This window comes from Rhineura floridana, chromosome 2 (genome assembly GCF_030035675.1).
Source record: "Rhineura floridana isolate rRhiFlo1 chromosome 2, rRhiFlo1.hap2, whole genome shotgun sequence".
Taxonomy (NCBI): domain Eukaryota; kingdom Metazoa; phylum Chordata; class Lepidosauria; order Squamata; family Rhineuridae; genus Rhineura; species Rhineura floridana.
The window spans coordinates 155,506,366-155,520,318 of NC_084481.1; the positions used below are offsets into that span (position 1 = coordinate 155,506,366).

Below are 13,953 nucleotides of genomic sequence, written 5' to 3' on the forward strand. Positions count from 1 at the left end.
AAAGACAAACAAGCTATTCTATTCTTAGACTGCTATAAAAAAGTTTTACGCCATGAGAACTATCAGTTTCAAAAAGGAGTAGTTTGTTTTTATCTAACATGGCTGTTCAGGTCAAGTATTTGCAGGTTATGACGTCTTACCTCCATGACACACATTTTAGAATTCAAAAGACTGGGCTTGTGTGGCAGTGTTTGGCCTCATGCTATTTTCACTGTAAATTATCACATGGACTGTAAAATAAGATCCACAGTGGGGCCAGAAAAATATTTCAGATTCTGAGGGTACTAAGTAAACCAATAAAAGTGCACTCTCCTGGTTCACTTAGTATCTTCTCCCTACAGGAGAAGGAACACAAGGACTCAAGATCTCCCCCATCTCTAGCAGAATTATGATGGTAGAATACTGTCTAGATAGATCCTGAGATTCTCTAGACCCAAGTTGCTTTTGTGCAAGCTGCTAGAATCCAGGTTTCTTAGCTTGAACTTTCTGAAACTGCAGAGTGGTAGCTATGTTAGCCTGCTGCAGCAAAACAGAATTGTGGCACTGACAAATTTATTATGGTACAGGCTTCTGTGGACTTCAGTCCATTTCATCAGAAGTGTTATTCTGTTACAGATATTCAAATAAACTAGCTGTCTGAAATGCCCTTATAATTCCAATGGCCCATGGAAAGAAAAAACTCACCCAAGATCTCTTCTCTATTTATGTCAGTTGCGGCAACCTTAAAGAGACATTCCCTTAAAGGAACAAGGACACATTTGTGCCATATGAACTAAAATACATCCATGGGCAGTTATGTTATTTACAGTAAATTATTTTACATGACACAGATATGCAGAAGCTTGAAAAAAGACTAAAATGATGTTTTACCAATGATCTGTAGCTTCATTTTTATATAATTGAAAATATAGTACTGTACAGGTACTCTGTGGATATAATTTGTGTTTCCTTATTGGTTATGCAGACTTGCTGTTGTGAGACTCTCATAGGGTGTATTTTCATCTTTACTGTTTGGGAAAGGCCAGCAGGGACCAGCACCAAAGCCAGTACACTCCTTTTCCCTGTGGACTTTCCCTCAGGAAAGGCCTGGGAAGAGAGGGTTAGAGACACCTGGGGCACTTTCAAGCCACACTATTCAAGCTGGGACAGTCTCCACTTTCAGGAAAGGCCACCTTATGGGGGTGGGGGTTGAATGAGTGTCTTGGGCATCACTGTGCAAATGCTCTTGAGATATCTTAAAGCAGTGGCATCCAAACCAGCATGATATCCTTGCAAGGAGAGGGGTGATCAAGGAGCAGAGGAATACAATTTTTGCTTTGATAAACAAAGTCAGCCAAAAACTGTTTAAAATGCACCTTTGGGATTAGAGATGTTACTGTGCATGATGCAATTTAAACATTCAAAAGGATAATTTGGTATTTCTATGTATATAGCATAGTAGAATGAGCTGGAAGAGCCATTGTTCAAGTCTTACCTTAGGCAAGTCTACATTTTCTCAGCATCCTTTCTAAAATATGGGGATATTAATACTGGACTACATTACAGGGTTATTGTAAAAATTATTAAGGCAACATGACCCACTTTGAGCACTCTTAAGTGCTATATACATGCTATGTATCATTATCATAAACAAGCTCAGAAGCCTTCTTTCTTTCAGTCCTGAAAATATTTGGTGAACTGCAATATGTGGCTAGATTTAGCATTCCTCAGATAGCCCCTCTCATTGCAGCAATCATATTGTGAAGAATGTGAATCTCCTTTAAAAGAGGCATTAAAATGTATAGGTTAGAGGAAGATACATATTTCTAATGCAAGATTTTATTATCTGCTCCAACCCCCCAAAAATATATTGTTAACATTTGTACTAGTACCTGTGGGTTTTCTTCTCGTTTTGGCTTGGGTGGTGCAGGAGGGGCAACTGTATGAATCTCAGTTGGCTTATCCTCTGTTTCTGCTTGGGGCTTGATAGTCTGAAAGAGAAAAAGCAACTGAACGTACATTTCTGAATTTAGTAAACAGAAACAGTGACCAGTGTTTACCAGAATGAAGAAAATGACGGAAAACAAATTCGACAATAAAGATTTTTCCTAATAACTCCTTTAAATAATGTACATGTTAAGCAGTAAAAACACCATCTCAAATAAAAATAAAAATTAGTACCTTGAACATCAAGAAAACAACTGCAAACCATGTAATAAATATAATTTTGCATGTAAGCTGTGGATAAGAATACATATGAGAGAGACCTGGTAAGCAGAATAACAATAGATGGGATAATCGTTTGTGGAGTAACATTCCATGAAAAGCTTGTCCAGACAACAATCTGTCTGAGACATACACCCTGCATCTCTTTCATTCATTATTCACTATAACAAGGAATTTGCCTGAAGAATGGTTCTCCACAATTCCCAAGCAGTTGGGTTGTCCTGAAGCTCATTTGCTTAGCGATGTCATAATCCTCTACATGCATCATCACAAATGCATGCACAATGACCCCCGCTTTATGACATGACTATGAAGTCACAAAATTAGATCCTTTTCTGAGGAAACAAATATACGTTCAATGTGCTTACTTGGAAATATGAGAAACATATAGAAATATCTGGAATCATATGGTTTGGAAGTGTATTATTTTTGTTAGTTCTTGGTCTCATTTACTATAAACTGTCTGATCGCATTAGCTTGCTTTGGCCACACTACTGCACACTACAACTGTGTTGACATGCATAAGCCTTGGGCCTGCATGATTGCAAGGAGGCATCAGAAGCATTTGTTCTTGTCTCTGAACTGGTTAGTTTTAACTATGGCTAATCTGGACAAGACAACTTCAAACCAAAGTTAATTATCCTGGCTTGTTTAGATGAACCACAACTAACATGAACTGCAGTTCACAACTCAGACAAAATGCTAAATTGAAGTGAATGCTTCCAGTCTTCTCCTTGCAGTTGTGCTGGAGAAAGAGAGGTGAAGGGTTTGTGCTTTGGGCAAACTAGAACAATGATTTGACAAGTGTAGATGATTACTTGTTTTGTTTTTATTGATGGTAGCCACATTGGATATCTCCCTCAGAGAGCAAAAGTAGGGGGCACAACTTATTATAAATAAATAAAAATATGTTACAGCGTCCTAAGACTGGCAAGTGGGACAAATATGTCTGGCTCTGCACTCACTTGAGAAAACATTTACCTGCTATTTACAACAATGAACATCATGACCAGACTGGAACCAGACTTCCTACATCCATAAGAGCTGAAAGGCAGCTTTTCTGCACTGGTACTAGATACATGGTTTTCTGCAGCATTTAACTGTTAGAACTTGTGCTGGATGTCCTTGCTCACAAACAATAATTTTCCCTGGGAAAATTCTGGAGCAGATTATAAAGCGGTCAATCTGTAAGCATCTTGAAAACAATGCAGAGATTATTAGAAGCCAACATGGATTTGTAAAGAACAAATCCTGCCAGACTAATCTTATCCCATTTTTTTGATCAGATAACCTCTCTGGTAGACTGTGGGAATGCTGTGGACATAATATATCTTGACTTCAGCAAAGCTCTTGACGAAGTGCCCCACGATATTATGATCAGCAAGCTAGCTAGATGTGTGCTGGATGGAACTACTGGATGTGTGCTGGATGGATCCGGGTGGATCCACAGTTGGCTACAGAATCATACTCAAAGAGTACTTATCAATGGTTCCTTCTCAAAGGGAAGGGTAACAAGTGGGCTACCATAGGGCTTGGTCCTGGGCCCAGTGCTCTTCAACATTTTTATTAATGACTTGGATGAGGAGATGCAGGGAATGCTTATGAATTTTGCAAATGATACAGAATTGAGAGGCATAGCTAACACCCTGGAGGACAGAAACAAAATTCAAAGTGATCTTGATAGTCTGGAGCATTGGGCTGAAAACAACAGAATGAAATTTAACAGAGATAAGTGCAAAGTTCTACACCTAGGAAAAAGAAACCAAATGCACAGTTATAAGATGGGAGATACTTGGCTCAGCAATACTACATGCAAGAAGGATCTTAGAGTTGTTGTTGATCACAAGTTGAATACGAGTCAACAGTGTGATGTGCCTGCAAAAAAGGCAAATGCTATATCAGGCTGCATTAAGAAAGTATAGTTTCCAAATTGTGTGAAGTACTAGTTCCTCTCTATTCGACACTGGTTAGGCCTCATCTTGAGTACTGCATCCAGTTTTGGACAAACACCACACTTTAAGAAGGATGCAGACAAACTGGAACAGGTTCAGACGGGGGCAACAAGAATGATCAGGGGACTGGAAACAAAACCCTATGAGGAAAGACTGGAAGAATTGGGCATGCTTAGCCTCAAGAAGAGAAGACTGAGGGGAGATATGATAGCACTCTTGAAGTACTTGAAAGGTTGTCACACAGAGGAGGACAAGGATCTCTTCTCGATCATCCCAGAGTGCAGGACAGGACAGAGTTCAGGAACAATGGGTTCAAATTACAGGAAGCCAGATTTAAATGGAACATCAGGAAAAACTTCCTAACTGATAAGAGTGATATGACAATGGAACCAATTACCTGGGGAAGTGGTGGGCTCTCCAACACTGGAGGCATTCAAGAGCCAGCTGGACAGCCACCTGTTGCGTATATTTTAAGTTGGATTCCTGCACTGAGAAGGGGGTTGGACTTGATGGCCTTATAGGCCCCTTCCTGCTCTACTATTCTATAGCCCTAGGACCAGACTTGGCACATTACCACCTATTGCAGTGCTGCATCACCTTGCATCTGCTTCACAATGTATTGAAAAGAGAACTGTAATATAAGTGTAGAAAAAAGAAACACTCTTCTCCTACCCATTTAAAGCATAATCACAAATGGCAAATTTGTCAAGCTTAAGAGACTGAAACCAAGCAAGCTTTTGAGAAAAGCAAGAGGCAGCTGGACAGCCATCTGTCGGGAATGCTTTGATTTGGATTCCTGCATTGAGCAGGGGGTTGGACTCAATGGCCTTAAAGGCCCCTTCCAACTCTACTATTCTATGATTCTATGAATACAGATCAGCAGACTCAAAATGCTTAAAATGCATTTGAGCAAAAGAAAGCCTACTTTGGATATATGGAATTACAAGAAATTCTCAGCTGTCCAGAATTATAAATTACTTACAGAAAGTTAGCTATAACTAATGATAATTAACTGTAATTAACTCATTTGCATCTCACCTTCATCAGAAATGTCAGCATGATTATGAAAAAATATTCTTGATAGTTAATGTTCTATGCTGAAGCAGCAGAAAAAAAGCACAAAAATAGTAAACTTCAGTTATTCTGATGGACTATATATACAGTGCCTTGCAAAAGTAATCAGACCCCTGACCAATGCTCTCATATTACTGAATTACAAATGGTACATTGTAATTTCATTCTGTATGATATTTTATTTTGAAACACTGAAACTTACAATCAATGATTGTAAGGTGACATTGGTTTTATGTTGAGAAATGTTTGTAAGAAACATAAAAAACTGAAACATGTTGTTTCTGTAAGTATTCAACCCCCACACATTAATATTTGGTAGAGCCACCTTTCACTGCAATAACAGCTTTAAGTCTTTTGGGGTAGGTATGTACCAGCTTTGCACACAGTGTCGGAGGGATTTTGGCCCATTCTTCTTGGCAGATTTGCTCCAGGTCGTTCAGTTTGGTTGGACGTCACTTGTGGACTGCAATTTTCAAAGGGTGCCACAGATTCTCAATGGGATTGAGATCAGGACTTTGACTGGGCCACTGTAGGACATTCACCTTTTTGTTCTTGAGCCACTCCAATGTTGCTTTGTGCTTGGGATTCATTGTCCTGATGAAAAGTGAATTTCCTCCCCAAGCTTCAGTTTTTTAGTGAACTGAAGCAGGTTCTCCTGCAGTATTTCCCTGTATTTCCCCACAGCATGATGATGCCACCACCATACTTCACTGTAAGGATCATGTGTCTTGAGGCATGGGCAGTGTTAGGTTTGCGCCACACATAGCACTTTGAGTTTTGGCCAAAAAGCTCTATCTTGGTCTCATCTGACCACAAAACCTTTTCCCACATCGCAGCTGGGGCACTCTCATGCTTTCTGGCAAACTCCAGACGTGCTTTCAATGATATTTTTGAGTAACGGCTTCTTTCTTGCCACCCTCCCATACAGGCCAGTGTTATGTAGAGCTCTTGATATGGTTGACTGGTGCACCATTACTCCACTCCCAGCCACTGAACTCTGTAGCTCCTTCAAAGTGATCATTGGCCTCTCTGTGGCTTGTCTCACAAGTCTCCTTCTTATTCGAGTGCTGAGTTTTGAAGGGCAGCCTTTTCTTGGCAGTGCCTGGGTGGTGTGATGTAGCTTCCACTTCCTCATTATTGATCCAACTGTGCTCACTGGGATATCCAAACACTTGGATATTAGTTTGTACCCTTTTGTTAATCTATGCATTTGTGTGACATTATCTCTCACTTCTGTAGAATGCTCTTTGGTCTTCATTTTCCTTCAGATCCACAGCCTGACCAATGATCCTTCAACAGTGGGATTTTTATCCTGACAACATGACAGCAACTTAAATGCTTCACAGGTGCAGGCCAATGGTAAGGTAACTGTGTCCTGAATAGGGGGATTTCTTTTGTCTGTGTAAACTGGGAGCTTCCACAGCACAGGGGATGAATACTTATGCAAACAACATGTTTCAGTTTTTTATGTTTCTTACAAACATTTCCCAACATAAAACCAATGTCACCTTACAATAACTGATTTTGAGTTTCAGTTTTTCAAAATAAAATATCATACAGAACAGAATTACAATGTACCATTTGTAATTCAGTAATATGAGAGCACTGGGCAGGGATCTGATTACTTTTGCAAGGCACTGTAACATCACAAATCAACTACCCATCCATAAGAACTGCAGGTACATTCCCAATCCCCTTCTGTGGAATAAGATATTATCAGCTATCCTTATTCATTTACTGCATCTCCCACAACCAACAATCACAGGAGGCAGACAGCAACGCCATGAGTGCTGCCCTGCCCCCTTTAATCATCTCCTGCTACTCCTGTCCCTATCCATACTTTGTGGGAAACTTCTGAAGAGGGGAGTCCATCTATGTGTATGCTTCCCCTGTGATACAGAAACCTGTGCAATCAGGTTTCTAAATTAGGGATGGAGGAGAATTTAACTTGGCCTGAATTTTTAAGCAAATGCACCTCCCAAGCTAAATACATAGATCAAAACATACTTTGAATTTTGGTATTCTCCAAATTTTGCTATATAGCTCTTCGCTCAAAAAAGTATGAAAATGCTTGAAAAAATGTGGATTTATTTTTACAATAAAATATGTTTTACAAATGCTTACACTAAGATAAAATACATACTTAAATACATATTCTACAATTAAAACACTTATGTATCTATTTAAGTATAGTGTTTTGGACAGTTTTTTAAAATGCTCAGATTAATGTGGAAACAGGATGTAATGGATTTATGAAGACATGCATGTGAAATTGACACAGACTGGCAACAGACTGATCCATCCATCCCTATTCCAAACTGTGCAGGGAGCAAACACCTGTAGAACAGGTTCCCCACTTCAGAATTTCCCCCAACACATAGAGAGAGAGACTGTGGGTGGCAGGGGATGTGACAGCAGGGCCAGGGCCAAAGAGCATAGCCCTGCTCTCTCCTACAAGATTGTGAATCATGGGAGAGACAATGAGTGAATAAGCCTTAAGTCAGGGTTAAATACATTCATACCTCCATTAATTCTATTCACTTTAGGAGAAATAAACAATTACAGTTAAACTACTAAAGAACATGCATTTCTCCATCTGTACCTGTTTCTCAACATTTGGTTTGTTGATTTGTATAGTCTGAGGTCCAGCAAGCCTGGTACCTGGGGCTGCTATAACAATGCTGGTGAGTTGTGCCATTGGAAAAGTTTTGGCTATGGTTGCTGTTTGCCCATTCACAACACGGACTGGGTGTATGGAATTCTGAGAGGAAGGTAAGGAGGTGGGTGTGAATTTTGTTGTCAGCATCACAGGCCTCTGAATAAGTTGAGGAGCAGCAAGCATAGGAGGAGGTGGGGCTGGGGCTATAGGAATGTTGTTCTGGGCAACTGGTTTAGGTCGAACCTACACAAGAGAGCAGAGAAAAACCTGTATCAGACTACAGTTTTTAAAAAGCACTAACACATTACTTACTGTATGAACAAACATGACTCATATAGTATAGTTTTTGTATTATACAGTGCTACACATCAGCACTGGAAGGAACTGCTCCAAAGCTTGTTTAATTCCAGCCATGACTGTTGCACTATACTAGCCTTTCCCACCCTGGTCCCCTCCCAAAGTTTTGAACTACAATTCTGATTATCCCTCAGAATTGGCTATAGTGATTGCGGCTGATGGGAATTTTAGTTCAAAACAACTGGAGGAGTCTAGGTTGGGGAAGGCTGCACTATGCATTAACTGCTTATGCATAAATATTACAATATATTGTTGCACATTTCTATAATACTGCCTTCTTTTTATGTTAACATTTTGTTTGTTTGCACATTCAATGTTCAATGCTATTCATATTTTAAAGGGAGTATATGATTTTGGAAGCGTAGCTCATAAGAGTACATTGAACTTGCAATAGTATAAATTCAAGGAATATTGAGAATTGAGGGAAAATATCTCTGGAGACTAAGCTTGTTATCAAATACAATTATATTTGCATTACCAATAAATGTCAAGGGTGCCCATATGGATCCCAAATGGTCTGGATGTTATTTATTATTAGGCTAACTGTGTTGGAAAGAGAAGCAAGGTTTTGAATTACACAGCCCTCACCTCCAGACAGGGATCACCATTTTTTAAACCCTTCTAACTTTCTTTGGGCAAAATACAGGTGGACGTATCTATATTGCAGCAGTTAATACTTCCACATTTCTTCTCTCTCATAACTGGATAATGATGGTTGCCATGATGATTAGGAATCTAGAAAACAACTCCAATAAAAATCATTGGTGGGGGAGAGGTGTGGCTTCAATGAGATGTAGACAGCAACTTCTGAGAGAAACAGCAAGTAAATTGATTCTGGTCATTTAAAATACTGCACATGATCTATTACATAAAGCCTTCATCTTCAGGTAAAAGATTAGACTTTTTTTCCAAAAAGTTCCTGCTCAGGCAACATTTTCAGACTGAATCTGCTTCTCTTTGGAACAAAGGAGCAGGAAGCTAGAAAATACATGAATTAGATTACTTCGTTATGCATTGCTCAGCAAAATGGCTAAGGCTCACATTAAATAGGGCCTCCTCAATCAAAGAAAAGATGAAAAATATTCATGTAAAATACCCAAAACTTTTACAACAAGCAAGGTATTTCTTCATAAACTCTTATTTTATTCAGTCATTAGAGAACCAACATAAGGCAGAGAACTGAGAGGGAAACAAGAATATGCTAGCAAAGTTGGAGATTTAGTTTGAAAAGCATATTAGGTAGTATTCAATTGTTGTTACATGCCTTCAAGTCGATTTTGACTTATGGCGAGCCTATGAATCAGCAACCTCCAATAGCGTCTGTTATAAACCACCCTGTTCAGATCTTGCAAGTTAAGGTTTGTGGCTTCCTTTATGGAATCAATCCATCTCTTGTTTGGCCTGCCTCTTTTTCTACTCCTTTCTGCTTTTCCCAGCAATACCGTCTTTTCTAGTGAATCATGTCTTCTCATTATGTGTCCAAAGTATGATAACCTCAGTTTCATCATTTTAGATTCTAGTGATAGTTATGGTTTAATTTGTTCAAACACCCAATTATTTGTCTTTTTTGCAGTCCATGGTATGCGCAAAGCTCTCCTCCAACACCACATTTCAAATGATTTTTCTCTTACCCGCTTTTTTCAATGGCCAACTTTCACATCCATACATAGAGATAGAGAATACCATGGTCTGAATGATCCTGACTTTAGTGTTCAGTGAGACATCTTTGCATTTGAGGACCTTTCCTAGTTCTCTCATAGCTGCCCTCCCCAGTCCTAGCCTTCTTCTAATTTCTTGACTATTGTTTCCATTTTAGTTAATGACGGTGCCAAGCTACTGATAATGTTTGACAAGTTCAATGTCATTGTATGGAATATCTGGTGTTGTACTTTTTCAAATGAAAACTACACCTCTTAGAATTGTACATAATCTACATTTCCTTTTACATATGCAGCTGGTTCATTTTACAGCTTTTAGGACAAACTCCCCCCTTTCCCCTTTGTCTGTTTTGGACAGACTCACCTGTGGAAGGAAATTTGGACGAGGAGTGAGTCTGGGAGGAGGGATGAACTGTGGCACTTTGATGGGCTGCGGAGGTGAAGCTTGAACCTGCTAAACAACAGCAGTGGGGAGGGGAGGGGGAGGAAGACAAATTTAAGCAAGTGATGATGAGCAACTGCCTGCCTTTCCCCCACAGTAAACAGCCTCTTGATCTTAGAGCCATTGTGGAGTAAAATGGCCTTTCACGGGCAGAATGAAGCTAATTCAAGGGCTCTACTATTTAAAAAAAATAAATCGGTTATAAGAATGCAAAATTTCAGAGATATTTGCTTTACGAGTCAAAATTTTACAAATAATCCAAAAGTATAATTAGGTTTCGCTGCCCATTCAAATGGAGCTTCACATGATACTTAATTGTGGTAAGGCTTAAGAACCGGGGGGGGGGTGGAGAAGAGAATGATTTGAAATGTTTTGTAAGAAGCATAAACATTATTATTTAAAACTGCTAGAGAAGGATCAGCATTACATACTTGGTTATTTAACACATTAGGATTTGGGGTTCTCTCTGAAACTTGTAGAACACCATTTTCATAGAAAGTAATTTACTTTGGGAATGAAATATGTAAGGATATAAATGGATTTAGTTACAGCTGCAGCTTTGGATCAATTCTTATTTAAAGTTCTGCTTCAGACAGGTCTGTTCTAATGCCTGGCCTCCCTCACAAGGCTATATACTTCACCTAAGTTACTTTTTACATTTTAACAGGTTTCAGCTGCTTAGTACTTTCTGAGACTGATTATCAGAATTATTACTTAAGTCATAACAGTGACCCTGAGAAAGTCTACTCTAGAGGTTGATAAGATGTTGACAAAATCCCATGATGCAGGATGCTGCATTTAAGGGTCCAGCAGCAATAAAATATAGCAGTGTTGGTGAGCTTTATTAAAAAATAATTCATATAAGCAATGAAAGGAACACAAATTTGAAACTATAATCTAAATGCGAAGCCACAGCACTCAGATAAGCCCATGTAAAACTATAGAATGATGTCTTCTTGGCAAGGAGGACATTGTAAAATGCTTGGGGGGGATTTACATTATCTTGCTGCACATCAAGCATAAATTAGTGATCAGGATAGCAATGATTTTAATCATTTGTTAAAATAGTAAATGATATTAAAATTAGAACCATTTGAGTAATAATACTTTCTCACAGTGAGCAATTTCACAATACCCATACATGTCTAAAAGTGAACATATCAGTTATGACAAGTCAGTCTTAAAAAATGGTTCAAATTCTTTGCACTAAGCAACAGAGACTGCTTACCAATGTGACTGTGTTTTTTGCCACTATCTGAACTGCCTCTGTTCCTGGACCAGTGATTTTATTTGTTGTCTGGAGGTTGACTGGCGTATTCTGTGCATCAGTACTAAGGACAGTTTTCTGGGTGCTGTTAATGGCAGTCACCATGGCAATTGTAGGTCTTTGACCCACAACAGAGGCAGGCATGGTTGCTGTTGCTGCTTTCAGGACAAGAGGTAGTGTCTTAGTGGTGATCATAGAAGCTGTAGTTACTGTCTTCTAAGAGAAACAGAAAATACACTTTGGAACTATTCATCCGAAACTAGACACAGTTTATTCTTGAATTCACTAGTGAGGAAGCATAATCAGAAATGCAAGAGAAACACAATTGGGAAGATTTTAAAACACAGATATCTGCAGATCAAAAATAAACCATTTATTAATGTTTTTAATAAATCTTCCACATATAGGTTTGCAGTCACACAAGAAGCACCAAGTCATGGCTTGTTTCATACATTTGGTGTACTGTATATGAAATTAATCATGTCTTGATAACACATGCTTTGGCATATATAATGTCACCCGGTCACTTGCTCATTTCATGTCCCTCAAACATCAGTGAACCTATACAACAAGTAGTGTTAAATGGCTTTGTTTTGAACAAGTATTTTGAGCCTATGGTCAAGTGGATGAAAGTTAATAAGCAAAAACGGGCTCCAGACAAGATGGAGATGAGATTGTATGGGAATTTAGGATAATTTGCCTAGTATTGCCCTTTACAGAAGGCTGAACTAACTGTTCAGCAGCAGAAAGGAGTCTGGGAACCTCTGCTACCAACAACTGTAACAGTGCATCAAAGACACAATGTACTCGGGGAGGAGAGAGAGAGAGTGTGTACACGTGCATGCAGCATACATGCATCCAGGACACAGAGGAGCAAAGTATTTTTTTACTTTAGCAGAGTTTTTCAGGCTTTTTATATTAGATTGGTTTTTGTTTTGCTGCTGCTACACTGTGTTTCTAGGTTGTATAAAATTGTGTAAGATTTAACTGAATTGGTATTTTATATAATTTTACATTGTTGAGCCACCTTTGATTTTTGATGCAGATGGAATATATATCTTTTTAAATCAATGTATCAGGGCTACAGCGAAGGGCTTTCAACATGATCAGCGTAAAAGCATGATCAGTAAAAGCATTAGCTTATGCGAGATACTCCCGCATGTGCCTGGCATACTCATGCAACCCCATTCCTCATATCTATCATAACAGCAACAAATGTGTTATATAGAAGGAGAATCTAAATTTTCCAGGTACAGAATACTGTAGCTCAAGCATTGCAAAACTACGACAAAAGTCTCACCAGGACCCTAATCTTGAAGGTGAATGTATGAACTCTGAATAAAAAATGAGGAAAAAATCCATGTTCACTAGTTTCACTTCCATTTAAGATTAACCACAGCTTGCGATGTCATCTGAACTTGGACAAATTGCAATTATTCTTAACTACAGACAGTGGAAACTAGCCAGCTTCAAACCATAGTTTGTGAAATTGGCTTGTTTTCACTAACCATAGTTATGAACCGCAAAACTACAGTTAATCTTAGTAACACTAAACTGTGGTCAATCTAAAATGATAGTGGAAGCTTCCAATCTCCTCCTTGTGACCACACTAGAAGAGGAGAGGGAAGATGGGACTCGCTGTGGTCATCCTTGTAATGCTAAACCATGGCCTTGCCTTATGTGTGAGTCCTAGAAAGAGATTCTAAATGTAAAGGAATCATCAACTCAAGAGCTAATAAAAGAGTACACTATCCCTCTGTGGTGCTTTGATTTGAGATTTGATGTTTTATTAGGAAAAATCTCTTATTGGTTAATAGCAATGTTCATTGGTACAAGGATTTTTTACCTTACATCTGTGAAATAATACAAATTATTAGCAATGTTCCACTATAAGAAATTCCAGAAAAGTTACAATTAACTGAGACTCACTATCAAGATAGTGGTTCTCACTAGTTCTTATTACCTACCACACACATCACACAACTAAAAAAATCTCTTCTGTTAAAATCCCTTCTTGAACAGTGTATTATAATTGTTGCACAATGTGGGAAATGTTTTTGTTATAATTCTTTCAAATGATAAAACACATCTTTAGCCATTTTTAAAGAAGAGTAATTTGGAAAGCATTGCAGAAATCTGAGTAGGCAATTCAGAGATGCATGTATGAAGAACTCCCAGGGTCAACTCCCAACCAGGGCTGTGGAATCGGAGTCGTGGAGTCGGAAGCAATTTTGGGTGGAGTCGGAGTCGGTAGAAATGTACTGACTCCGACTCCAAAATAAAATTAATATTTTAATATTAATATTAATTTATTAATATTAATACACTAATATACATTT

General features: G+C 38.6%; 1 protein-coding gene across 2 annotated transcripts in view; it reads right to left on the reverse strand.

The window, feature by feature from the left end:
• PHF21A (PHD finger protein 21A) overlaps nucleotides 1-13,953 on the reverse strand; it is a 218,683-nt gene that overhangs the window by 19,817 nt on the left and 184,913 nt on the right. For both annotated transcript variants that reach the window (XM_061610864.1, XM_061610865.1), the window contains 4 exons: nucleotides 11,576-11,830; nucleotides 10,270-10,359; nucleotides 7,834-8,133; nucleotides 1,872-1,970 (listed from right to left, as the gene is read on the reverse strand). In XM_061610864.1, the coding sequence (XP_061466848.1) occupies nucleotides 1,872-1,970; nucleotides 7,834-8,133; nucleotides 10,270-10,359; nucleotides 11,576-11,830 (744 nt within the window). The remainder of the gene's footprint in view (nucleotides 1-1,871; nucleotides 1,971-7,833; nucleotides 8,134-10,269; nucleotides 10,360-11,575; nucleotides 11,831-13,953) is intronic.